At 39.9% G+C, this 27,626-nt stretch overlaps 1 protein-coding gene across 3 annotated transcripts in view; it reads left to right on the top strand.

Moving 5' to 3' along the window:
* Positions 1-27,293, top strand: part of SLC18A2 (solute carrier family 18 member A2) — a 53,089-nt gene extending 25,796 nt beyond the window's left edge. For 2 of the 3 annotated variants that reach the window (XM_073354250.1, XM_073354249.1), the window contains 10 exons: positions 685-774; positions 880-923; positions 1,008-1,068; positions 7,278-7,373; positions 16,597-16,675; positions 16,938-16,989; positions 17,476-17,539; positions 18,479-18,598; positions 19,222-19,355; positions 24,122-24,635. In XM_073354250.1, the coding sequence (XP_073210351.1) occupies positions 685-774; positions 880-923; positions 1,008-1,068; positions 7,278-7,373; positions 16,597-16,675; positions 16,938-16,989; positions 17,476-17,539; positions 18,479-18,598; positions 19,222-19,355; positions 24,122-24,229 (848 nt within the window). In that variant the 3' untranslated portion in view covers positions 24,230-24,635. Of the gene's footprint in view, positions 1-684; positions 775-879; positions 924-1,007; positions 1,069-7,277; positions 7,374-16,596; positions 16,676-16,937; positions 16,990-17,475; positions 17,540-18,478; positions 18,599-19,221; positions 19,356-24,121; positions 24,636-24,819 lie in introns of those variants that run through there. The other variant, XM_073354251.2, reaches the window with a different exon arrangement.
* Positions 27,294-27,626: the final 333 nt, after the last annotated feature.

The raw sequence follows: 27,626 nt of genomic DNA, 5'->3' as shown, positions 1-27,626 counted from the left end.
GAGAATAGTGATTAACATCCAGAGATATCATTGTTCATTCTCAGTTACATAGGTGGCTTTTAAGCAGTGCAGCTGCAGTTTGTTTGGAAAAGCCTTTGAAGTTAGAAATACAAACACTATGGGCTATGTTCTCATCCACATAAATCTATCTTTAAATCCAAGAGTTGAACATAGATCTGCCAAAAGTTTGGGCCCATCCTGTTCCAATTAAAGTCAGTGGCAAAAAACCTTCCTGACTGCACCATGAACAGGCTCTAAGATCAGTATTTCTACCAAACTCATCCTCATGAGCACCTTTCAGACCCTTTGTCAGGTTTCTAGCATTCTTACTTCCATAGGGACAAAATCCTGCTTGCCTTATTCACACAGATAGTACTAGGGAAATCAGTGGACCTGACTGTGTGAGTAAAGCAAGTGGGATCTGGCCCATGCTTGACATTTCTTGTTTGAGCAATGTTTGTAGACTGCAGACGACAATCCCTGGGAAATTATCTAATCTAATCTATTCTATCTAAATATGTTCCTTATACTGAGTTATAGTGCTTTGGTTATTTTAATTAATGACCATTAAGACGGATGGGAATTTTAGCATTGAATTTCAGTGTTAAGAGAACTGGTTCTCCAATATGCTGAAATCTTAAAAGAAAAAGGACCATGAATGTTTTCCTTGTTTTTCTTTCCTAGTGGGTCCACCTTTTGGGAGTGTGATGTATGAGTTTGTGGGAAAGACAGCACCTTTCCTTGTGTTGGCAGGATTAGCTCTGTTAGATGGAGGTCAGTAAATACTAACATTCATAATTCTGTTTAATTCATTCATTTTTACTGTGTAGTATAGCCACCATCTTAAACAACAGCTACAGCATTGATTTCTTTTTGCAGCTGTTCAGTTATTTATTCTACAACCATCCAGAGCACAACCAGAAGTAAGTACCACCATAAAAAACAACTTTATATAATGGGTGATGTTTTGCCCTTCCTAACCCTGCGATTTTGTTATTGTCTGACAGACTCAAAAAGGGACATCATTACTGACTCTCTTGAGAGATCCATATATCATTATTGCTGCAGGTACAGTTTAATTCTTATAGAGTTTAATTCTGACTGTGCTTTTTTGCTGTACCTTGAATCCCGGACTGCCTTACTCTGGCCCTGGTTACGAATAACTTTCTACCAGTGCATCACAATTATTTGCAATGTTAATTTAAAACAAGGTTCCAGGAACAAAATAATTCATGGACATTCAGATGGGCTTAAGATGCAAGTCTTGGATTCACGTCGGACTTTGACCTTCCTAAAGAGCAGAGATTATGGTTCACATCCATCTCTGCGTAGGACTATGTAAAGCATGCATTGTTCACCTGAGAAACTTGAAGGAAAAAATACTTATATCAGTTAGGCTTATGTCAATACACACTCTGGTCAGCTAAACACATACGTAACTCTTTTTCAAAGCCTATTATTTACTAGGATAAATGCTTTGCAATAAGGAAAACTCTAATGGAATGGGAAGGGGTTAAGTGAGTTCCGCTGACTCACTGAGGGTATGTCTACATTGCAACCAGGGATATGAATGGCAGCTTGTGTAGACATACCTGCATTAGCTGTACTCTAGCTAGCTCATGAAAAAATAGAAGTGAGGATGCCACATGCGGGCTTCTGTACTAGCTCCATAAGCAAGTACATACCCAAGGGGGTCAGGGTACGTTTACATGAGATGCTATTCACAATCTCATACACAATGTAGGTGAATCTTGAGTCAAGAGACAATTGTGCCACCTTGATATATGTGAAGTGTGGCTGTCTGGGGAGAAAAAAGATCCAGCATGTTGCTGAGCAGTTGTGAGGGAAGATTTATCAGAGCATCCAAGCCTGGGGAAAAGGATTAAGATGAACTTTGTTTTCATTAGAAATGGTGTGAGTTTGGATTGTACCTAGAGAATGAACTACATTTATAGGATTTTGGGAGAGGTGCCTGCTCGCAGATAGCTCAGGGTCTAATGGTAAGTGTCATTTGCTATTACAGACATTATTGATTTGATTAATCTTTCCCACAGGAAGCTATATAGCTGGCTGATATAGCTATATAGGCCACACCTTAGGCTCAAATAAGTTTGAATTTTCCATTCTCTCTCTCAGGGTGCTATGCTAGGCGGAATTGGGTGGGGATGCCACTGTTCATTGTGAGCCCACTGGGAACTGTCAGGCTTGCAATGTACAGGAAGCTTATGGAGTATAACCGACTTGTAATCAGAATTACAGAATTAGCTACCAAGGCAAACCTTTCACTGCAGCTCCAGTGGGAAGCCTTGCTAACCACAAGTAAAAGTCATGAGCATTTTAGGAGTTATAAATGTACTGACAGTTTTAAAATGTTTTCTGCATTCTCATTTTGGAGGTATTAGTTTCACAGTTATAAGTCCAGACTCCAGGGCCTCTGCATGTAGGTCAAATTCTTGATTCGTAATTGTCTACTTTATAGTCAAAGGTATATGCATTTCTCTAACTAGTTTGGCTTATCTGTAGCAAGAGGCTCTATGAAAAGATCTCTTGATATTTCTAAGAGATGCTTCTTGTGCCTTGGTTTACATCCAACAGAGCTTAAGCTCAACCATGGAAAGCTTCTCCTTGCTCCTGTTGCTGTACCTTATTCCTTTATATATCGTATATTCAGTTATCACTCCTTGTTGCTGGTGGGTTCAGCGCTTTTATTCTAATAAATGTCACAGCAAATAGGATGCCAATACAGTCATTGGAGCACTGGTACAATATGGTCCTTATGGCCAGCTCTGATAAGCAACTGGGCTGTAGCATTTGAATGATTGTCAAGTCTCATGTAGAATGCATGGAAACAGTCCAGTCTGGAGATCATAAAGGCATGGATAACTGTGATAGGGCCCACAAAGAGAAATGGTCACAATTTTATGCCAAATAAAAATGATAAAAGGCACTTCTGGGTCCCTAATTGCTTCTGAAGCTCCAGGTGGCCTAGGTAGCCAGAAGTACCTCCGGAGTGCACACCCCATTAATGTGAGTTTGGTAGATCCTCTCAATCATGAGGGCAGATGCTATCTAGATGCTTTCTTCAGCTAACGTTTCCATCTTGTCTGGATTAAGCCTCAGTGAGCTCATTCTATTTTGAATCCCTATTTTGGTCAGCAGCCAGGAAAGCAAAAACAGTCTATACCATTGGGGTTTAAAGAAAGATCTAGAATTCTGTGTCATCCAAATACTGGTGACATCGCACCTCAAACTGCCTCAATGTTTCCTGCAGTAGCTTTCACACATGGACAGTATATAGCACATTCAGGGATGACAAATTAGAGTCATATCATGAGAAAGCCCTGAAGAAGGAAGAGGGGTATGTGTGTGTGTGTGAAAAAGCAAATAGATACCACCTTCTGGTATCTGTGTCAGAAGCAAAAGACTGGAACCAGACAACTATCAGATGGTCTGCAGTCAAGCAAAAAAAGCTTCCTGGTCAATGATATCAATGGCTACTGACAGATGATAAAGAAACATCCATGGATGTCATTGCTTGGAAGAGATCAGCCAACACGGGAAGTGCAATCCCTGTATCATATCCAGATCTAAAACCTGATTGAAAGGATCAAAGAAAACTGAGCACTCCAGGTGGATGAAGTTGGCTTGACAAAGTCAAGTTGCCTTAAATAACCTGGTCCAAAACCAGAATAAGTGAAATACCATGATAGTAAAATTTTAACATCAAGATGTGGTTCCTTGAGCAGGGGTCTGACAATTTTCCATTTGAGGAAAGTATCTTTAGGAGGGCGTTAATGGTCTCCACCAGTAATGCACCCAGTGCATCCCTACTTGATTTTGTCAGCCATGAGGAGCCAGGGTCCAAATGAATGGTAGCAGTTTGAAGTTCTCCCATCACCTACAGGAACTTTGCAAGGCCAACAGGAAATAATTCAGGAAGAATGTGGCATATGTCTTGTCTAAATATGAATCTCACCTCACCTCATGAAAGAGGTCAGTTCAGTACTGTAGAGAGATACGGATGACAAATGTTTATTATCTGCCTCCTGATAATAAGGGATCAGTAAGTTGGCATATAAGTCTTTACTAGACCTTACAGAATACCAGCTCAGACTCCTATTGTTGTGCTGGAATATGTCCTACCTACGTAATAAAGATATGAAGTACCATGGTAATAAAGTAATTACAAGGTTGTTACAAGTGCTGGGTTGTGGCAAACCCTAGAGCAGCGGTTCTCAAACTGTGGGGTAGCCAGGACTGACTTAGACTTGCTGGGGCCTGGGGCCAAAGCCCGAGCCACACCGCCCAGGACCCAAGCCCAAGGGCTTCAGTCCTGCGTGGCGTGGCTCAGGTTACAGGCTCCTTGACTGGGGCTGAAGTACTTGGGCTTCAGCTTTGAGCCCTCTGCCCAGGGCAGTGGGATCAGGCTTTTGGTTTGGCTCCCCCATCCAGCATGGCAAGAGTTGGGTGGGCTAAGGCTTCGGTCCCCCCTCCTGGGGTCGTGTGGTAATTTTTGTTGTTGGAAGGGGTCACGGTGCAATGAAGTTTGAGAACCCCTCTCCTAGAGACATTTTCTGTCATGTATTGTTAGGGAAATGGACTCAACTCCTTTATACACATCTGTATTTTTGAATTCTATCTTTGGGTAAGTTTATTAAGACCTGAATAAGAATTTTGTTACTTGAGCTCTTCTTTGATTCTAAGGGTAGGTCTACACTACCCACCAGATCGGTGGGTAGCAATCGATATATCGGGGGTCGATTTATCGCGTCTAGTCTAGACGCGATAAATCGATCCCCGAGCGCTCTCCCGTCGACTCTGGAACTCCAGTTCTGCTAGAGGTGCAAGTGGAGTCAACGGGGGAGCGGCGGCAGTCGACTCACTGCCATGAAGACGCTGCGGTAAGTCGATCTAGGTATGTCAACTTCGGCTACGCTATTCTCGTAGCTGAAGTTGCGTCCCTTACGTTGACTGCCCCCCAAGTGTAGACCAGGGCTAAGATAGAATAGAATTCATTCCTCCAGCTGCATTTTGTATGAGATGAAGTGGTTTTCCAGCATCAAGGTGTTCTTTCAGGCTCAGTTGACTTCTGGTTTTGGACAGGGCATCCTTGTGTATTTAATTGAAACTGCTCATAGACATTTGAAGGTTCCAAGAGCACAAAATGTAGCGGAAAGTTTACTTTAGCCGTTGTTGCTTGCCCCAGGAATGTATGGGTAGTGAGTCTACAAGTTTGTCTTAGGGGTCTTAGATGTGTAGTCTAATACACCTTGGCATTTTTGAACAAAGAATGACCGTGGTGCTCATTTTGTGCTGAACTGTGTGATGAGAAGTTTCTTTCAGGAGAAATAATTTCTCTATGACGTCAGACAAATTAGACTTGAGTTTTTAAAGGTAAAAATTGACTGGTAAACTACCGTAGAGACACTTGAATGTTTCTGAATACCAGTCCAAGACTGTAAGTATTAGAAAGACTTGAGGATTACATACCTAAGGGTACTCGTTACAACCATGGCTTTAAAACTTTGTTGAAGCTCACTTTGTGGTGTATCAGCAGATAGGCATATACCTGTCTCACTGTCCTGCTCTTACCCTCACCCCCCAGATTGTGCAGGTTTTCTTGAGCAAAATGGGGTAGGCTCCTCTTGTCAGGGAATCAGAAAAAAATACCTTGTGACTTCAACCATGTAACTAGGAAAAATTTAGTGAAGATGCAGATAAGTGTGATTGGGAAATCTGGAAAGAAACTATGAGTCATTCTGGCTCCTTGAATTCAACAGGTAAATTTACCACATGTTAAATTTCATAAAACATTCCACTTGGCTCTAGCTGAGGCATATTGTAACACAGTTTGGGGATGTTTGAAATACCACCACCTGCACTAGATCTCCTTTGAGCATAGACGATTTACATCTCCAAGGCTGTAAGTCCAGCCCTTATACAAAATACTGGAGGGTTCCACAGTAATGGTCAAAAGCACTGTAGCTTGAACAGTGCTATGACAGAACTTTATAATATTACGGTAGAATACTTCTGATAAGGGTTCAGAGTAACAGCCATGTTAGTCTGTATTTGCAAAAAGAAAAGGAGTACTTGTGGCACCTTAGAGACTAACCAATTTATTTGAGCATAAGCTTTCGTGAGCTACAGCTCACTTCATCGGATGCACTTCAAAATATTTGAGACCACAGGGAGTGCCACATTTATAAGAGGCCAAGTTCTGGTCTTCTCTTACTATGGGTCAAGCGTGTCACTAGTCTTTCATAGAATCACAGGACTCAAAGGAACCTTGAGAGGTCATCTAGTCCAGTCCCCTGCACTCACGGCAGGACTAAGTATTATCTACATGCACACCCATGTTGGCTTTGCAGAGAGGGTTGGAGAGGAGAGATCCTTGCATCTGGTTGGGATACATTGAGCCTCTCGCGGTGTGGATAACCCATAATAATGAGCACTCCTGCTTCCTATAGAAGCCCTCAATAGATCTTGGACCTTTTCCTCACTGTGCTGCATCTGCAAAGTTAATTGCAGCCCCTGCTGAGCTGCTGCAGTGAGGGAGTGGGGCCAAGATGGGCCCAAGTTTTACAAAATAATAATAAATGAAAAACATCTCTCTTTTCTGGAAGTGAGTAGGATGCTGTTGAAGAAAGGGGAGATTAACTTTCTATCCTCCCCAATATCCTGGCGGGAGTAGAGGGCATCCCCCATGATCACAGCTACTTTTTGCTTTAAGGGATACACAGCTCTTTTAGGGTTCTCTGTGGCTGACAGAATTATGGGGACATCACACCACCTACGAGCCCGGAAGGGACACAGTGCCTCCTCTTAATCATCCTCAAGTACCTAGGGAATGGAGTCAGAGGCCATGCCTTGTACACAATAGGGCTAGGATTTAGCCCCAAGAGAACAGATGTAAAGACCAAAAGATTATAGTTATAACTTATCATTTGTACAACAGTCAGACCTAGTGCACTTTCTAAATGTCACCAACCTCACTGAAATCTTTGTCTCCCCCCACCCCATTATGAAAATAGCTTAACCTTTATTGTACAATTCCTCGGAGAACTGAAATAAATAAGAAGTTGGAGACTTACGTGATCCCCCTCTCCACCATTTAAAGTTAATCAATATTTGGTGTATGACAAACAGGGCTACAATTGTTTCTATAATTGCACATTGTTTCTATAAACACTGCCCTTCTCTGTTCAGCTTTTGGTGTTAACATCCAAGTGATATAATCCCTGCATTTCCCTCTCCCAACCTCTCCTCTCTTTAAGGATCAATCTGCTTTGCAAACATGGCTATTGCTATGCTGGAACCAGCATTGCCTATCTGGATGATGGAGACCATGTGTTCAAGAAAATGGCAACTTGGTAAAGTAGAGTGCAATATATTTTACTTGAGTCTTGTATATTGTAGCATGAGGCTGTTCCAAGTGTGGTTTTGTTAGCAGTGGTCTTCTTGGGTGCTTTGATGATAGATGGCAAGATGATCATTTTTTTCGTCTTTTGGTCAACATCGTACTTAATTGTGTGATTATGTACACATATTTAGAGGTTGTCTGTTTGTGAGATATACACACTACAGAATTCAGTTTTTATTTTTTTATAATTTCAATGGATAATAGATTTTTTTATTGAAGCATTTTTTATTTTTATCCATTTAAACTGCGGGAAATTATGGAGGGTCATAATTATTTAATGAGAGTAGACATTGAGAATCAAAAGTTAAAGATTATAACTGTTAGAACACAATCTGTCAACATATTTTGAAGTTTCAGCCTTAAATCAAACAGCATTTTTCTTACTTTGCCTAGCAGTAAATTTCAGTTATCACTGACAAATATTTTTTTCATCAGTTTGTGTGTATATGGTGAAATCAATGTTTATTGACACTTACCGATAAAAAATTAATCCTTCCAAGTCTATATATCAGCATGATGGAAGAGCATGCCAGCTATCATAATTTTAGTATGATTATTGCAATATTTGATGTTTGACTTGAAGCCCCAGCTCCTGGAGACCAGTGAGTATACAAATATCTCAATTTCATTTAAAAATAAAGTTTCTGGCTCTTGTGGTTACAGAGAAAAGTATCAAAATGTGACTTGAGTGCACCATAAATGCTCAAAAACCAGAAGACAAATAAAAAGAACCCAAGATTATTTTTTATTAAAGTCTCATGATTTAAGCCAAGATGATGGTTTGGGGGCACTTGATTCATAGTTTTGAATGGTTGGGACTGGCAGTACAACATCTGTATCTGCCCTGTATGTAGTACACACGTGTATAGAGACATCCCAGAACTAACAGTTTACAGCAGTAATGCTGAGGGAGCTCTCGGCCCTTGTTAAAATTTTGCAACCAAATTGAAGGGAGGATTGGGAGGACCTCCCTGAGTCTGAAGGATTTCATCCTCTTCTATTACTATTAAATCATCTCTGTCAAAGGGCTTCTCCATGGAGCTCCTAATACTTCCTAAGAGCAAGGGCAAAATCCTGGCCCTACTGAGGTCAATGGGAATTCTGTAACTGAGATCAGTGGGGCCAGGGTTTCACGCCAAGTTCTTTGCCTTTGGGATGAACAAGCCTGCACCAAAAAACCAAAGTATTCAATAATGAGGACTCTGCCAAGATACCAAGCACAGTGCTCCTTCGTTCTCCTCTATATTTAGGACACGTTATGAGCATTCATGGCAATATCTTGTTTTATTTTTAATACCTTTGCATTTTCTTTATCCCATCCCATCCCCTGGTGTTATTTATCATGTTTATTACACTAGTGCCTACATAGAAACTGAGAATGGGGTGGGCCCCATTATAATTAGTACTGTACAGACATAGATTAAGAGACAGTCTTGCCTCAAAGTCTAAGTAGACAAGACAGACAAATGGATAGAGCATACAAGCAGAGTGAACAATATGATGGCAGCAAACGTATTCATTACACGATTATTTTTTCTTTTCTTTTAAGTTATTTTATTTAAATAATTTCAGTGGAGTTATTTTAGGAGGGGATTAACTATATGGATTGATTTACCTGTTCATTTATCTGGGCTAGTTTGCTTTCTGGAGAGCATGCTGTGTCTGACAGAGTTGTTTGCATGTTTGAGAAGGGTGAAATGATTAATCAGATTCCCTTTTCACATCACTGAAAGTCAGGAGTTATTTCATGATCTATTCAGGGAGAGGGAGGGGAAGAGAATGTGTGCAGGGGATATTGTAGAAAGATGTGCAAGCATGTGCATTTAGCTGGAGGTGGAAACTGGCTAGTACAATCTGATTATTTTGTGATGCTCCAGAGTGGGGTAAAGCAGTCAGAGTTTACAGCTTAATCTGGCCTATAAAGTAAACATTTTAAGAGGCTGAAAGTACGTATCTTCACATTATCTGAGTTATCACATGGTAACATTCTTTGTGTTTCCTCTTTAGTGTTAATATGTGACATTTTAATTAAACAGGTAATTTTCTAGTCAAACTTTTTTAAACTGTAGTTAACACTGAGCATGTTGCAGTAGCTGAAGGATAACGTTAAAGGGATGTTATAATCATCCCAAATACTATTATCTACAAACAATATTATTCACTCATAATTGTATTATTTTAGATCATCACCACAGATGACATGCAAACTGTAGTTCTAAAAAAAGCACCCTCAGGAAGCCAGAATCGAATTAGGCATCAATAATTAAAAGATTGCCAAACCATCAACCAGGACAAAAAGTGCTATATTGTAATGTGAGCACATTAATATATAAGATTGGAGATTTTAAAGCCTCCCTTACAGAAGAAAACAGAATCCATCTAGTGGAAAGTTGCTTGTTTATCTGCCTCCCTCAACCAGAACATATTATTGATGTCAAAGAAATGAGGTTTGAGAACTTCCTATTTGAATAAAGATTGTTTGGAGGAGAATGTCCATTCTAATTAATACTAGTTTTATCCCCTAATGATAAAAGCAGTTGATTCCATCCTGCTTTGTCTGATTTGATGGCATTAGCAGTTGAAAGTGTTTACAATCTATCTTGAACTGGAAGCTTTGAAAATGATGATTTTTATACGATTTAGAGTCTAGTTGTTTGAAGTACAATCTTGCAGTTCCTTCAGAAATCCTGATTTTGATCAGTTGGTTTTATATTCCATAAAACATAGAAAAGGGAAAACTGGTGATTCAGTATTTCACAGCTTACCCATTGCCTTACATAGCTAACTGCAAGTCTTGGCTAAGTTCAGTAAAATTTTTGTAGTTTTCCAGTTCTCCTATAGTAAGTAGAATGATGTAGAAATTCAGCTCACAACAGGACTAGGGTAATGTCATCCATTTATTATACGCAAAAATGGCATGTTTTTCATTGTGACCTGTGTGTGTGTGTGTGTATAGGGGGGTTAGTCATAAGATGCTATGGCTAAAAATTCTCTCTAAATTTTGTTTATGAACACCAAAGAGAATGACATAGGCAAGAAAAATATATGCTGGCTCCAGAGGAGAGGCTGTGGTGTACTTTAAGGGAATTATTTGAACACATACCACTCTGATTTACTTGAGTGTGAAATGATTGACTAGAATGCTAGGCATGGTCTGCATTGAATTGTCATACACTTGTTGGTTTGGTTTCAAAAGAAGTAAACAGAACAATAAATTCACAGCAACAGTTCTGCAATCCTCTACTATGTGGAAGTTAGAAATAAGGTCAGGAAATAAAAGAGGATTCACCCTAGGGGAGGAGCAACAACAAAAAAAATGCAATGAGTATATCTGGGGAAAGCTAATCCAAAAAGCAGATATTCAGATAGGAGAAAGAAACCCGAGGAGCAAAAATATCAAGAGAAACCTAGACGTGATAGCAGAGAGCAATGAAATATGAGTTTGAAGGTTATATGTAAAGGCCAGATGATTTTTAGATACTTACAGTGACATCAAATAATAGGGCAGTATGTGACCATGGTGAAATTGCATTTGGAATAAGACCATCAGTTTTTAGTTCATTATTAGGAACATATAAAGAAATGGGAGAGAGCTTAGAGAATAATCAGGAGTGACAGAATTGCTTCAATTCTTCTATCCTTTCCTAAGTGGCCTTTGACAGTTACCAGGACCCTCACCTCACCTATCTACAGATATTTGAAGAATGTAAAAATACCAGAACAAAGGATAGAAAGGAATTACTAAGCCTTGTAGAAGGGGGCATAACTAGAAGTAATGAAATAGAATTAATAGAAACTTCAGGCTGAATATTAGAAAAAGCTTCTTCATAGTGAAGTTTATTAGGCTGTGGTATTACCTTTCCAGGGACATGTTGGAAGCTCCCTTGCTTGGGATAGCTGTGAATGCGTAAGATGCTAATAAGTTGTTATTGTCCCTTGTACATGGAAGGTTGTCCCTGAACAGATCCGTAAGTACAATAGACTCTCCTTCCTTACATCCTTCCTTAAGGTCCCTTCTGCTGTGACATCTACAAGGAGTCAGACAATTAATGATAGGTATGTTGTGACAGTCAATGAGAGTTCAGTGTTGGGGCACTTGGCATTAAATGATGTTAGTTTATATTTTAAAAATTAATGATTCAGAACCAAGAAATTGTGTGTAGATTTTCCTAAGTAATAGCATGAATATATTAGTTAGCCTTGTCCTCTCTATTTCCCTTTTCTTGTTTAAAATGTAAGTAGTATGTCTTAAATTAGGCTCAAGTTCTGGAATTGGCTCCATATGGGTGGTGAATCCTGGGCCCCAGAGGAGTGCACGGAAAGTTCAGACCCTTAAATTGTAAATTCTTTAGGGTGGAGGGCTGTCTTCCTATGCCAGAATTCCCCAAACTGTGAGGCATGCCCTTCTAGGGGGGTGTGGAGGAATGTTTTGGAGGGTGATGTGGATCCAGGTCAGTCCCCGGGGGGGGCGGGGAGGGAGTGGCACCCAGACCTGATCCACCCCCAGCTCTGCTCCAGCCCCACCCCCAGGGGTGGCCCCGGTTCCCAGCCCTGCAGCCGGTCCCATCCAGAGTCCCCCGACTCAGATCCACACCTGGCCAAGGCTTGGCTGCCAGCCCACCACCACGGCCCAGCTGTGGCTCTGTTCCCACCCCCAGTCTCAGCTCCGTCTCCACCCCCAGTCTCAGCCTCAGCCTCGTGATCAGGGCCTTAATGTGCTACTATCACGATAGGGATTAATATTGTGGATAACACTCCTGTCCTGGCAGGTGGGTAAATAAATGTTACATTTTAGTCAGATATTTTCACAAATGTACTCAGGAAAAAAAATCCCACACTATTTCACCATACAAAAACCTGAGAGAAATAATAGATAGTCAATATAATCCAATTATTACCCCCCACATATAATCTCAGTATACTCCTCCTCCTCAAACCCAGGTTCTAGAGTCTCACAATGTCTAAAAGAGAGAGGGTTCTGGATGAAGATGAGCTGGGTTATCACTCAGCCTGGATAAGATGAAAGTAATACTACTCTAGATATTTCCCTATGCTGACAAGTGTTTCTCAGCCAATGGGTCACAAAACACAAATCGAGGGGTTTGTGAGGCATTGAAAATTTTGTTATAATCTAAAGCAAAGAAAAATCTCACTCTGCCACTTCCTGCACACTCTTGCCCAGCACTTATTCTCTGTCCATCTCAAAACACACATACACACACACACACACACACACACAAATTATGTATGGGGTTACTGTTATCATTTTTCATCCAGTCTGCACTATTGTATTGTGCACTGCTTAGGGCAATCTAAGTCTTTCTGGAACCTCCAGCTGGTTCAGAATACAGCTGACCCCCCTCCTGAATAGTGTGGGCCATCATGAATACATAGCACCTGTGCTTGAATCTTTGTACTGGCTTCCTGCTTGCTTCCAAATACAGTTCAAGTATTGATTGTCCATCTGGAAGCTCCAAATAGCACAGAAAGCAGCAGTCCACCTGTTGAGGTTAGTCTATCTCTGATAGGAAATCATCTGCTGTACTCTGTAATACAATCAATCAGATACATTTGAATACTCCATGTTTGGTGAGAAGGCTGGCTCAATTAAGAGCCCTTGCCTTTAGCACTTTTTCCCTGCAACAGACCAGTAGAGTCAGACTCTGGTCACCTTCAGACAATACTAGGCACATTCGTTTTCATTTATTATTGGATTTACTTTTTGTGCCTCCTTTTTTTTAAAGTTATATTTGTTTATTTAAAGAGTTTAACTACCAAGGCAATAACTGCTCTAGACGTTATTAACAACTACCAGATGAAAGTAGTGTACTATACAGCTGCAATATTCATCTTCTATATTCTCCAGCCAATGAAATATTTTCTTTCCTTATTTGTTCCAAGTCTAGAGATATGGGGAATATATATATATAAATAAAAAGACACAGGCAAGATATTGCAAAGGAAATCCCATTGAGCTTTCAGTGTTTCAAGCTCTGTAGGAGTGTGTCATACAGATTAATATGGAACATTTTCCCTGTTTTTTCAGCTGCCCCAGAGGGAGCCTTGGCAGAGAGGTTATGTTTTGCTGAGGCACAATTCTCTCCCTGATCTTTCTGATATACAGGGAAACTGCTCCCCCCAACTGGCTGGCCAATCAGAAAGGGGATGGTGCCATGGTTCCTCCTCCCCCCACCCCGTTGAATAATGTGCACGCTTCACTGCACTCCCTGGCATTGAAGAACTGCTGTAATTCCTGATCCTTGCATGGGGCCTGCAAGTTTTGTTTTTTGAGGGGCTGCATGCAAGGGGCAATGATGAAGCAATTTTTTGCCTCCATCCACCTCATCCACTCACCTTCCTAAGTGTCCAGGACAATCTCCCCCTAAATGTCTTCTGACTCTTTCCAGTTTATCCCCGAATTCCTGATATAAATTTTACAAGCACATTACAGTTAAAAAAAATATACAGAGTTAAGATTAAACATGTCAAAGAAACTCAAAGATCTTCATGTATGAAAAGGCAGTTAGGCATCCAAACCATCTTAAACTTTATTCTCGTAGCAGTGTCTTGGAAAGAGACCAGACATTAAGCAGTCTTACTATTCCACAACAGACAGATCCATCCCTTCAATAATCACAAAACTAGGACACTTTACACAGTCTGAGAGCAACTCTGGTGTTTATGGCTGTACACACTTCAGAAAGAAGTGCAAATGTCCACTTAGGTGAACATCATTCTCACTCCCATTCACAAAGATACCACTTGTCACGAGCTATAAGAGTGCCATTAGATACAGACCTAGTATATCTACCCACACAGACCTCCTAAGTTTACAGCATGATAACACTCACATGAAAAACAAAGGTTAGCACAGTCACAAAACACTACCTTGTCCTGGGTACCTACCCAGAGAAGTCAGATTTTCCCCTAGCTCCCCCAGCTCCCTGCCTCTGTGGTGCAGTGGAGAGAACCGGCTCTATAAAGCTGCTACTCCCCACTTGTGGGCAGAGAAGGGTGAAGCTGAGTTGATGCAGAGGGGGAAGTAATCTGCTAATATTAGTCAGCAGCAGATTACTCCTCCCCCTTGCTCAGGAACGGAGATCCAGGGAACAGGCTTCTGGGATGCTCTTCTGGGAGCAGGGCAGTTGCACACCACTCCTTGTTCAGGGTTAGAAGGAGAGCAACAGTCTAGCTCTTAAATATCAGACTCAAATATGAAAAACATTTTAAGAACATAGCTTTCTGGTTCATGTTCAGTGCTCCATGCACAGTATGGGCAAAATACAGCATATTCCTCATGTGCAGCCACAGACTGGACTTTTTAAAACGCTTTTGAAAAAAAAAATGGGGATGGTACATTAACTTTACTGTATCCATATAGTTGCATAGCAGCAGCTTCCCTTAATCCAACATCAGGATGAATGCACTACCTCAGCTTCTGATTTGAGGCCTCAGTTGTTCTGGGATTGTTGATAACTTGCTGTTTTGGCTAGAGGACTAAAGCAAGAACCGTTCCAGGACAAACTAAGAGTCCTGTAACCCTCCTCCTCTCCTCTGCACAGCATTTTCCTCATCATCTCTCCAGGCAGCTCATGTCCTCCCTACTACAGTCTTTGGGACTCTGAATTGGGGACAATCACCTGTCCTAAGGCCAACTGTCCTGTTCCACTGGTTCCCAGAGCCAGTTCCTACAGCACCTTTTTCTCTGACTCTTCTCCTGCCTTCTTCCACAAACAACCTTCCCCAGTGTCCTTCACCAGGAAAATATCGATCCTTCAAGCATGGTACTATTTCTACCAGTTTTCCTCTCCTACTGAGGGCAGGCTTCCTCTTATCTTTCCCAGCAGGCCTGGTTCTCAGTCACCTGCTCTCTGTCATGTGATGCAGGGGAAGAGGGCTGGAATCACCAGGCACACTTGAACCTCTTAAAATCCCAGTTTACCCTCTAACACAGCGGTTCTCAAACTGTAGGTCAGGATCCCAAAGTGGGTCATGACCCCATTTTAACGGGGTTGCCAGGGCTGGCTCAGACTTGTTGGAGCCTGGGGCCGGGGCCAAAGCCAAAGCCTGATCTCCACCACCTGGGACCAAAGCCAAAGACCAATGGCTTCAGCCCTGGGTGGTGGGGCCTAGGTTACAGGCCCCCTGCCTGGGGCTGAAGCCCTTGGGCTTCAGCTTTGCCCCCCCCCCCCCCACCTGGGACAGTGGGGCTTGGACTTTGGTCCTGCCACCCGGGGCAGCTGGGCTCAGGCTTTGGTCCTCCCTGCTGGGGTCATGTAATAATTTTTGTTGTCAGAAGTGGGTCGCGGCGCAATGAAGTTTTGGAAAGCCCTGGTCTAACAAATAGTGAGTGCAAATTCAAAATTCCACAGTCACAGTCTGTGGACTGCTCAAGCCTTTAGAAAAAGTCTTTGATCAAAAATAGCATATCTTATAAAGTAAGTTTGAGGGGAGATAGGAGGCTGGTGTTATTGGTTGGGTGACCTTAACTGCAAATTGCCTTAGGTGACTCAGATGATTGATTTTGTTTTTAAGTTTAACTTTAACTCTGAATATATTAGCTCTCCAAATGACTTTTTAAAAAAACCAGTAATGTTCTTTTAAGATTTTTTTTTTTACCTTTAAGTTACTGAGATGTACTCTTAACTTTAATTCCTGCCTAACAAAGGGCTAGGTTCTGGCAGGAGAGAGAGGCGCCTTGACTCTGCCCCTTCAGTGTGCCTCTTCCTGCCCACCTGCAGAAGGGGGGGATGTAGCAGCTCTGTAAAGATGGCAGTTCCCTGCCTGGTGGAAGCAGCAGTAAGGCACACTGGTGTAAGGAAGTTGGAGGGAGGTACCCCCTTGCTGTGGCACGCAGAATAGGCCATGATTTGGCCCAAAGTTTATTATATTTATTCTGAATATAATTTTGTTGTCTCTTTCTCACACACATACAGAGATTCTTATAGCTGATACTGAAATACTCTTTTTGAAGGCGTCACAATGGTACTGCGTTTGATGGATAATCTTGTTAGATTCCATGAAAGGGCTGGAACAAACCGGATATTTAATGCTTTGGTACAGGCACCAGGATTCCATTAGATTGTTTTAATCACAATTGCTGTGTCTGAACTTATTAGTTTTTCACTTCACTGAAATCATTGTTGATAAAATGTTTTTTTCATATTTTCCAGGCGTTGCTTTCCTTCCAGCTAGTATCTCTTATCTTATCGGAACTAATATTTTTGGGGTACTTGCACACAAAATGGGAAGGTATGCTTAATTAAAAAACCACAATCCTTCAGCATATTCATATAGCATTTCCAGTTTTTCCTCAGGCAGTTACTTGATAATAGAAATCTTTAGATTTTATTAGATATTATTAACCTGAAATTTCATTTAAATAAATCATGTTACGTATTTGGTTACATAATCCTGCACTACTGCTTTAGAAATAGCATTGAAAAATTCCAGACCATCTCTAACAAATCTGCATTTGTTTGATGTCTAAGAGAGAACATTTCTCCTTTGATAGGTGGCTTTGTGCTCTACTTGGGATGATAATCGTGGGAATAAGCATTTTATGTGTGAGTAAAAATTGACATGTCAGCAGAATGAACTACAAATTCAACTCAGCTCAAAAAATGTATATATTAACTTCGAGTATGTATTTTGCTCGTGAGATTTTATTGAAGTTTCTGCTTGTGATGCATTTTTAAACATCAGTTTGTTAATCAATCCTGAGTGCTTTCAACAAAAATTGCTTTCTAGAGAGTGCTTATCATGTTGCAGGAGGTGATCAAAGAGTTGAAGAATACGAACTATAATTTCTTACAGTTCTCTCCTAATCAACAGCTATTATAAGCTGTAATTAAATGCAATAAGTATTTTTTATGACACAATCATGCAAAACAGTTACAATGTTTTCATCTATATTTCTGTACAAACTGCTCCATGCTTCCATACTAAACAATTAAATGAATTGTTTTGAGGATTTATTTGCGAAAAAGACAAATGATCCCATTAGCAAGATGTGATGGGTTATACTTAAATCTCTGAAATTTAATTTGCAGGTACCATTTGCCAAAAACATATATGGGCTCATAGCACCAAATTTTGGGGTTGGGTTTGCCATTGGTAAGTAAAATTACTTGTATATACATATTTTGCTGTCTATTTAGAAAAATAACATTACTACAGAATTACATAAAAGATTCTTTTTGTTGCCATTCTGAGTGGGCAACGCCCAAGGTTACACTCTGAAACAAATTTGGCAGTAGACTAGCAGTAGTTTTAAGGCCTGAACTCAAGGGTGTTCAACCTAGACTTTCAGCAACTGGACTAGATTCTGACCTCTGTTACCTGGGAATAACTCCATTGACCTCAATGGATCTTTTAAGATGTCCCAGAATTCTAGCAATGCATTGTTAAAAAACAAAACAAAACAAAAAACCCCAGCACTTTACTATTGCCTGACATTTACATAAAAGCAAACACACTCGACTTACTGCTGACCCAGCGTAAATCCCCTACCATACACATGTGCCCTCTCGTCACAATACACATGAATGTGTTTGCTTATAATGGGCCATGTAGTGAAACTTGAGTGGGATTTTTTAATGATTACAGGGTACAGCGGTTGACAGATGGTTTAGTAATTTGATATTTGGCAGGTATTCTGAAGTGCCTACAAACACAAAGAACTGTTAGTAAGTGTAGAAATTACAGTATGTTTATAAACCACAAATATCATGCAGCTTTTTGATCTGATAACTCATGCGGCTTTTGTACTCACAGTGAAAACAGCTCACAAATCATGCATGTGAAGTACAGCATAATAATAATGACAGACTTGAAACCAGTATAATCCTTTATGCTTATAGGCATAAGCAAAGATGTATAAGCCTGGACTGAATAGTTTGTTTTCTAAATGAATATGTTATTAAAAGCTTCTTTATGTTAATAATTCTTCTAGTTTCATTTACATCTTTTTAGATCATATGAGGTTGATATATTAAGAGAGACAAATGAAAGCTGTTTCATGAAATACAATTTTCCTCCTATCATCATAATCAGGAATGGTGGATTCCTCAATGATGCCAATTATGGGCTACCTTGTAGATCTGCGTCATGTTTCAGTCTATGGCAGTGTGTATGCAATAGCTGATGTTGCCTTCTGCATGGGGTTTGCATTAGGTAAGGGCTTAATTTTCTCCTGTTTGTAATGCATCTAATAGACGTGAAAAGAGAAACTAAAAAAAGGCTTGGGGCAAATACCCAGAGCACTATAGGCTCTATAAACTGCAAAGCTCGTGTGATTCTGCTGCATTAGGTTGGTAGGGGAACAGAATGCTGGCAGCCTATATGGAGATTCCACACCTCCTATATGCCGTGATGGGGAAGGGCAGGTGCTAGCCAAGAAAGTTAGGTTCCCAGTGTGGGGGCATTATAGTACCCGAAGCTAAAGTACTGGTTTCTCCTTTGCCTGGCTGGGGAAGGAAAGGATTCCATTGTCTTCCCCTCAGTGTACTGTGCCATGAAACCTTGTGTCTAGCCTATTTACTTAGGTGTGGTGCAAGAACAGTGTACAAGAGTTCTGATCCCATGGCCATTGAAACCCGTATAGAATCTCCAATTACTTCAGTGGACATAGGATTGGTACTTAACAGCATTTTGTGCTTAAACATGAATTTTAAATGCATATTTACTTTTCTTAAATGGATTTTTAGACCATGAATTTTGTATTTAAAAAATGTTTGCCCCCAGTCATTATCATAAATATTTTGCAGTATTTAGAAAGAGCTTTTTATTTCCAAAAGGTCCCTCTGCTGGTGGTGCCATTGCAAAGGCAATTGGATTTCCATGGCTCATGACAATTATAGGGATTGTGGATATTCTCTTTGCTCCTCTGTGTTTTTTCCTTCGAAGTCCACCTGCCAAAGAGGAAAAAATGGTAAGCAGAAAATGTTGTTTTGCAGTAAAATGAACAATGCCTTATTTATACTTCTCTAGCACTAATTATCCAGAAAACCAAAGGACCCATGGATTTTCTGCCATCTCTGCCCCTCCTCTTTAGAGTAGTAACTCCACTGTTTAACTGGAACTGTATTTCCTGAGCCCCTCTACAGTATTTTAGCACTCCCTCCTTTTGTTTTTGCAATAAAATGCTTTCTTTGACTCAGAGCAATAAGGGCCCCAAAGTTGTTCCCCAACACTGTAATGGCTGGACGCAGTATAAAATGCTGCAGCGCCTCTGGTGTGGAAACCCCAAACTCAGATTTGCTCTATCTGCTTTCCTCCTAACTCCAGAAAAGTGTTTTGCTGAGGTTCATCAAGTCCTTATTTCTTTGTGTCATTTCTACTGTACTCTTCGGGTATGTCTACACTGTAGTGAAAAAGCCATGCCAGCTGACTCAGGCTCATGGGACTGTTTAATTATGGTGTTGACATTCAAGCTTGGGCTGAAGCCCAGGCTCTAGGACCACGCCAGGTGGGAGCGTCCCAGAGCTTGGGCTGCAGCTGGAGCCCAAATTTCTGCATCACAATTAAACAGCCCTTGACCTGAGCCCAAGTCAGCTGGCACAGGCCGGCTGAGTGTGTGTAATTGCAGTATAGACATACCTTTAAAGGCCCTTTACAATGTATTTTGCTCCATCTCCTCTTTATTCCTCCTTTTTGCAGCCCCTCTTACAAGTTAATTGCTCCACTTTTCCTGGCTGTAGCTGCGGCCTTCTCTTGAGTTTCCTTTTGCTTCTTTTTTCTCACATTATCTTATGCTTTAATCTTATCATGTACATTATCTTCAGCCTTGTTTTCTTCCAAGGCAGTTGTTGCTGGTTTCCCCCCTGCCTTCTTGTGCCGTGGCCTGCTTCTTGTTCGCCTCATTCTTTCACTGCTGTCTATTCCTCTTGCCCTTCCACAGCTCTCCTCTGTGCCTTGAAATCTGCTGCTCCCTCTCCCTTCCCTCCATCACTCCCTCTTCTACTGCCCCTTCCCATTATCTCCTTTCTCCAGTCACCTACATTCCTTCTGCTTGGTCCAAGCCCAAAGATCCTCTTACCACTGGGGCTGATGTACTGCTCTGCTCTTCTGCTTCTTCCAGCTGTCTGGCAAGAGGCTAGGAAGGTGCAGCTGCCTGGCTACGATAGGAGACATGATACATCCCCATCATTAGGTTAAATACAGCCCAAACAATGTAGAATTACCAGTATTCTGGGGTTCCAAGACCCAGACAACCCTACAAACCCAGTATGATACTGGCTACATCATCTCTCCAAGCCCCATGGAACTGCAGGTCTAGCCCAATACTTCCTCCTAGGGGCCCTGGGTCCTTCCCAATGTGGAAGAATGCTGGCTTTCACCCAAGATGTACTCCTTAAGTACAGGTGCAGTCACTTTTGCACTTAGGATAGCAAAACGTAATTATGCATGGGCCCTTGTGTTCCATGTGCAGTGACATCTCTCTGAAAGGTAAGAAGAGAACCACCTGATGTGACTCTGTCACACTTAGTACAGGCACATGCAGAACAGAAAATACTCGCAGAAAATCTGCCAACTGTGGATTCAGTTTACATACAGTTGTACACAGATTCTGAAGGCAATTCTCCAGAGATTTCTGCAGACTACTCATCATGACCTTTTTAGACTGCAATGATCATTTTGTATAGTGATTAGAGATAGGGACAGGGGACGAGAAATAACTAAGAACTACTGTTGTTTGCCAGAGATACAAACTGGCAAAGCTCTATAGCTTTGTTTCAGTCTTTGTTACATGAAGATGCTTGTTTCTTGGAAAATCTGTTTGAAAGGCAGTAGAAGATTTGGTGAGAGGAAACATAAGAGGGACATTTCCTATCAAAAAGAGAGCCAGCCAAGAAGAGAAAATTCAGGCACTTCAAGAGCAGGAGAGCCTAGTTGCAGCTATGAAAAAAAACCAAAACAAACACCTGGGGTTCCCAAAAAGTGGCCTGAGGAAGGAAGAATAAGCCAGGGAAGTATGCAGTTTGGAGAAAAACGTATACTTGGTGAAAGTGATTCAGCTCAGAAAACAGCCAAAGCTTAATTGCTGGAGCGTATCCATGAGGATTGTCTCCACTAGGGTAGTTATAGAACAATGGGGGGCAATTGCCCTTGTCGGTAGTTTTAGGTTCATGTATTTAAACTTACAGATGGTTTTGTTTTTATAAAACCTTGATTTTTCATCCCATAAAATTACATTCTTCATGCAAGCCAGGATAGGTGATACATTTTTTTAGTTCAGTTGCCACATTAAACTGATTAAACCACATTAAAGGAAAATGAAAACGGAATTCAAGCATAACATGCACAAGCAGCACTTTCCTTCTCTCTGGTCCTTTTTCCCCTTTACTCTTCTCCACTGATCTATTTGGTAAAGCAGTAAGGAGCAGATTTTAATGGATGAAAAATCCAAGACTGATGAAGATATATGGAATGACACCATTTTTTCCCATTCAAGTTCGGATATTTGAAGCACTCAGAATGAAATGGAAAATGTAGCTACTCCATCACCATTAGTAAAACTACCCATCATGCATTATAACTTGTGGCATTCCACTAGAATTCAATAGAAGGGGGGGGGGGTTGGCATTTAGTTCTGCTTTTGTGAACTCATCATGACCCCGAGTACACATGTAACTAGCAGACTGACCTGTGAATGGCCTATAACCAGCAACCAGGAAACTCAAGAAAAAACAGAACTATTTTTGGGAGCAAAGAAACATTCACTGTACCTTTTAAAAATATATATACTGTGTAATTTCTAACTAAACTGAGGGACCTTTTAATATTGTATGTAGGCAAGAAATTCTTATAGCTATATTGCTCTAGTTTGATATACAAAGTCTTCCCAAAATGCAGTTTAAAAAAAATCTCAGGGACAACAAGACAAACCAAAAAGATAAGCCTTGACACTAATTTGAATTTAACTCTCTTGCAATATATTTAGGAATCTTTTGTATATAAGCAGTTAGACAACTGCACCTTTTTCTTCAGAAATTATATTACTCTCTTGTCAGTAAGTAGCTGCAGTGAAACCATAGGTCAAGCACAGCATCATTGATTGGACCATTTCGTTTTCCTGTGGCAAGAACAGTAGACAAGTAGAAAACACTGTTCATGCATGAGTGCTCAAAGCCAGTTTCCATCTGCCTGTGCTACAGGTGAGCTTTAAAAAAAAAAAAAAGTCCCACTGTGAAGACAACCAGCTTATTGTTAGCTGTCTTGTTAAGGGCAAAAGGCCAATTTTGGGTTGGAGTAATCCTCACACAACTATACTGATGTAAAAATACAGGGTCCCTTACCCTCAAAGGCCTTAAAGTCTTGTGTGCAGATTGCTATTTTGCAATTCTATGGAGTGAAATCCTAACCCTATTGCAGTCAAGGGGAGTTTTGTCACGGACTTCAATGAGGCCCGGATTACACCTATGATGTTTAAGTTCTTCAATCAGACATTAATACAGCACCTCATGAGGGGCCCAACCTTGATTGGGTCCTATAAGTGCTACCATAATTCAAATTATAACTGCATAGTTCACTGTTCTCTAAGTAACTTGTTGCATGTTACTGATCTGGCACTGCTCTGCTTTCAGTTTTGATGAAGAGGACAGAAAGCCGATATCCTACCTTATTAACTTTGCATGATTAATAAAAACCATAGTCTATCAATAGAATATCATGTCAATGGTTTGTAGTGGGCTGGCCTTGCATTGCAATAACTGGATTTTTATAGGTTAGCATTAAATACAAATAAACAGGCCACCAAACTCTGTTCTCACAGACAAGGCCTGATATTACAGTTGCAACTCACAGTGGCCCAACTTCAGTCAATAAAATTTACACTGGGATATTCCAGGGATTAATTTGGGCTACCAGTTTCACTGGTAACTAAAGGTATGTCTACACTGCAATTAACCCCCACTGGCTGGCCTGTGGCAGCTGACTCAGGATCATGGGGCTGTAGAATTGAAGTGTAGACATTTGAGCTTGAGCCCAGCCTCTGGGTTCCTCCCCTCTTGCAAGGTCATGGAGCTTGGGTTCCAGCCTGAGCCCCATGGGCCTGTGTCAGCTGACAGGTCAGCTGTGGTATTTAATTGCAGTGTAGACATACCTTAAGAGCAGAATTTGATCCACTGTATAAGACTAGAATAGATGCTACAAGTTTGAATTAGTTTCTGAAACCAGAAAGGAAAATTTTCTCCATGTGTAGGGAGGTAACTGGTAATATTATGAACAGTAGTCATAGTGTGGATTATTCACATTGATTTGATGCGTCAGAAGTGGTGGGGAAATCAAGTGACCCAGGATAGAACCATTCCTTAAAGCAATGGTATTCTGCCCTCTTGTGATTCAGATTATTAACAGATGATGATGCAAAATGTAGCTGTAAATTCACTATCTGTAACATACTGGAAAGATAACTCACATCTTAGTGACACAGGGTGAAATCCTGGTCCCACTGAAATCCTATATATAGAAGTTTTGCCATTGACTTCAGTGGGGTCAGGCTTTCACCTATATTCTTTATGGGCTTGATCCTACTCTAGTTGAACTCAAAGGTTTTGCCACTGACTTTAATGAAAGAAGAATCAGTCCCTAAAACAGTGGCTAAAGTTGTGTGGCTTTTTGTGAAAAACAGGCAGCTGCAGACATCATTAAAATGTTTAGCAGATATGCTAATACCCCTACTCTTTTTTCTTTTAGGCAATACTCATGGATCATAACTGTCCCCTTAAAACAAAAATGTATACTCAGAACAACGTCCAGTCATATCCAATAGGTGATGATGAAGAATCTGAAAGTGATGAATAATATTAAAAGCCATATTATTTTGGTGTACACAATGCAGTGTTTCCTGTGAAACATCTCATACAGAAATATGTTTTAGGTGTACTGTACTTTTAATGGTGAAATAGTAAAGAAACCAAAGGTATATTATTTATTTCCCATGGTTATAACGTAGATTGCCAACTGCCTTATAAAGAGAAAATAACTTTTATAGGGGTTTGTATAGTGTTGAAAATTTTATTTTATGTATTTAATTTTATTAAATATTATACAGTATATTTTTTATTAACTGTGTAGTTAAATCTGTATAAACATTTGAATCCAAACTATAATTTTCTAAATCTTATTCATGGACACTGACATAAGATTTCATAGTTTGGACTCATTAGTGGTAATGAGTTCTTGACAGTAAAATGCTTCTATTAATTATTCCTCTGATTAAAAAAAAGGGAAGTTCAAAGAACACACAACCTATCCAACTCTCAGCTCTTTTAAATATACTGTGCTCTTTGAAGCACATTCACAAGAGATAAAGTCTAGAATTAAGACAGCACTTTATTACCAGTTGTTCAGCTCAGGGTCATACAGTGCCATCAATTTTGGTTTCTTTGCAGAGCTTCCCTGATGATTCCAAAGGTGAGCTCTGCATAAAATTGATGGCATACTGAGACCTTACGGTAAGAAAATAAAACTTTATTTTTAAAAACAAAAATTGTTTTCAGACATATCAGTGTATTGCTAAAAGAGTTAAAATGTGTTTCTGAAGGATGGGTACTGCTCTAACTCCAGTGACTCTTGCTGGCTCATCCACTAAAGGGTATTGTCACTAGCTTTAGAAGAAACTGTATATTTGCTCTCACACAGGAGATACTATGGTTTCCATCTGATGTGTGAAGGAACGCTGGGCAAATTTCAAGGCAGGAACACACTTTGGATATATAGGGATGAATTGAGAGGCCGGTGTTGGCTATTAATCTAAAATAGCACTAGGTCAACTAAAGAAACAAAAGATAAGAGTCAAAATTTGTCCTCACATGTATGCTCCCCCTTTCCCCCCTTTGAGGATTACAGTTGTATCAGAGTGAAATTGGGTTTTAAAACTACAGCTGATGTAAATACAGATGTAGCTCCACTGAAATCAGTTCAGCTATGCCAATTTACACCAGCTGAGGATCTGGCCAAGGATATGTAAATGTACAACAAAACCAAAGTTAAAACATTGCCATTACTTTTTTGCCCTGTAATGTAGTCTTAGTTAACCATATATTCTAGGTGCTGGGAAAACTGGATAGAAGAGTATTTGATATCTCCTGCTAAAATTATTTATGTACAAGTGGGCTATTGTACCTTCAAGAGAGTAGGGGCAGCATGAAGCCTTGACATTAACAATTTTTATATTCAGAAGTTTTATTTTTGTCATCTCAACTTTATTTCAGGTACTTCTTACACATTCGTTTCAGGATTTTTATGATTAGTTAAGATCATTGCAGTACCACAGTATTTACATTTAACATCTTTCTTAAAGGACTCCACTTCGGTAGCTTTAACTAAAAACTATTTTACACTGATTTGCCTACACTTCTAGAAATTTTGTTTGTCTGTTTCTTTTATTTGAAAATGAAGTCAAATGATAAATTTAGCCAAAATAATGGAAAAGTAACAGATAGCTCATTATCAATACCTCTAGTTATTTGATGAGACTAAATCTAATGCAATGAAAGTACTGCATTAGGCACTCTAGTTATCTGCACTGAGAAAAATCAAACTGTTAAAGTAAACACAACAAAAAATGGAAGTGTTTTTATCTAGTGTTGTGTACATGTAGTTTTTGTTTGTAAATGAAAATCTTTATGTGCCTTCTTTCATGTATCAGCAGATGTTTCATGTACTAAAGCAGATACTCTGTGTTTACATATGGTTTTGTAAAGCATATATAGTATGGTCAGAAAGTATGGAAATGCTGTGAATCAAATCTCAAGTATTGCTTTGTTGATAATTATGCAGTAAGACTACATAAAATAAATAAAAAGTAATCTGAAATAAATTCATGATTTATTGCAACACAATACGGTAACTATCTCACCATTTTCTGTGCTGTTATGGTTTGCACACACCAGGAAGTGGAAAGAAGGTAATCAGAATTGATCAACCTCCTAGGAAAGGTTTCAGAGGAGCAGCCATGTTAGTCTGTATCCGCAAAAAGAAAAGGAGTACTTGTGGCACCTTAGAGACTAACAAATTTATTTGAGCATAAGTACTCCTTTTCTCCTAGGAAAGCAACATTTAACTCATACCTAGTCTATTTATGATTTCTAACAGGCAGGTTAAACGTTTCCACACCAGGAGACAAGAGGCCTGTGTATAACCTGCTAATGTAAAATGAGCTCCGAAGCAATCTGACAAATGACTTTTGATTCAAATTTTAATTTTTGTAAACTGCTCTAATAAATAATGCAGAAAGATGTAGAAGGGATTACAAGGCATACAGGAGACTGTTCATTCCTGAATGGACATGTGTAAGTAAATGTACGTAAAATGCTAAATAGTAATAAGACCACACCACAGCAGGAATCGACTTATTACAAAGTATGAAGGATCACAGCAGAGTCTGAAAACTGACTTATGCTAGTAACTACTTTTGCATGTGGCTGTCTTCTATTATATTTTATTGATGCAATAGGTTTGACAGCATTTCTGTAGCTTCCAATACTCTTACAATACAAGAAAATGATTCTTTCCATGCCCCACAAAGTATCTGGAAGACAAACATTTTTAATACAACAGAGACTGAGATTTGGCAAGTCTGTCGACAGCTCCTTCAGTCCACTGCATTGGTTGCAACACCAACTATATGTAAAACTGCCATGCAGTGCAATATCCTTTCTACAGTTTTCTTTAATAGAAGCAGTTTGTATTTTTAAGTTTAGCATTTTTTTAAAATAGCTTCAACTGTGAGATTTATCAATGAATCTAGTTGCATGACTAGGTAATGGTACATATGAAATTCATGTTTTGATGAGTGAAATGAGTGAGAAATGTGGTCTTCATATTATGACTGCGTGTGTTTGGGATTTGGATTTTTCAGTCTGTAACAGGGCAGTAAAATAGATTATTAGAATTTGTCATGACCTTGAAATTTGTTTCCAAACAATTCTCTGCCTTAAAATGTTTACATCATACAAATTTGTAGATCAATTTAAAAAAAACAATCAAATGTCAGTAAGTCTTTTACTTTGTTTTTGTGAACATCTCTGGTTGATATCAATTGTTCAGTGGAATTTATTGCCCTGAAGTTGGATCTATAATACTAACATTTAAATTTTAATTAGCATACCATATATTCATCTGGATGAAGTGCAATCACCAATTGCATTAATCAGTGAATTTTTTATGTTCATATTTAGATAACATAAGTTGCTAC

This window comes from Lepidochelys kempii, chromosome 7, assembly GCF_965140285.1.
Source record: "Lepidochelys kempii isolate rLepKem1 chromosome 7, rLepKem1.hap1, whole genome shotgun sequence".
NCBI lineage: Eukaryota > Metazoa > Chordata > Testudines > Cheloniidae > Lepidochelys > Lepidochelys kempii.
This window is presented reverse-complemented; position numbering and strand designations above follow the sequence as displayed.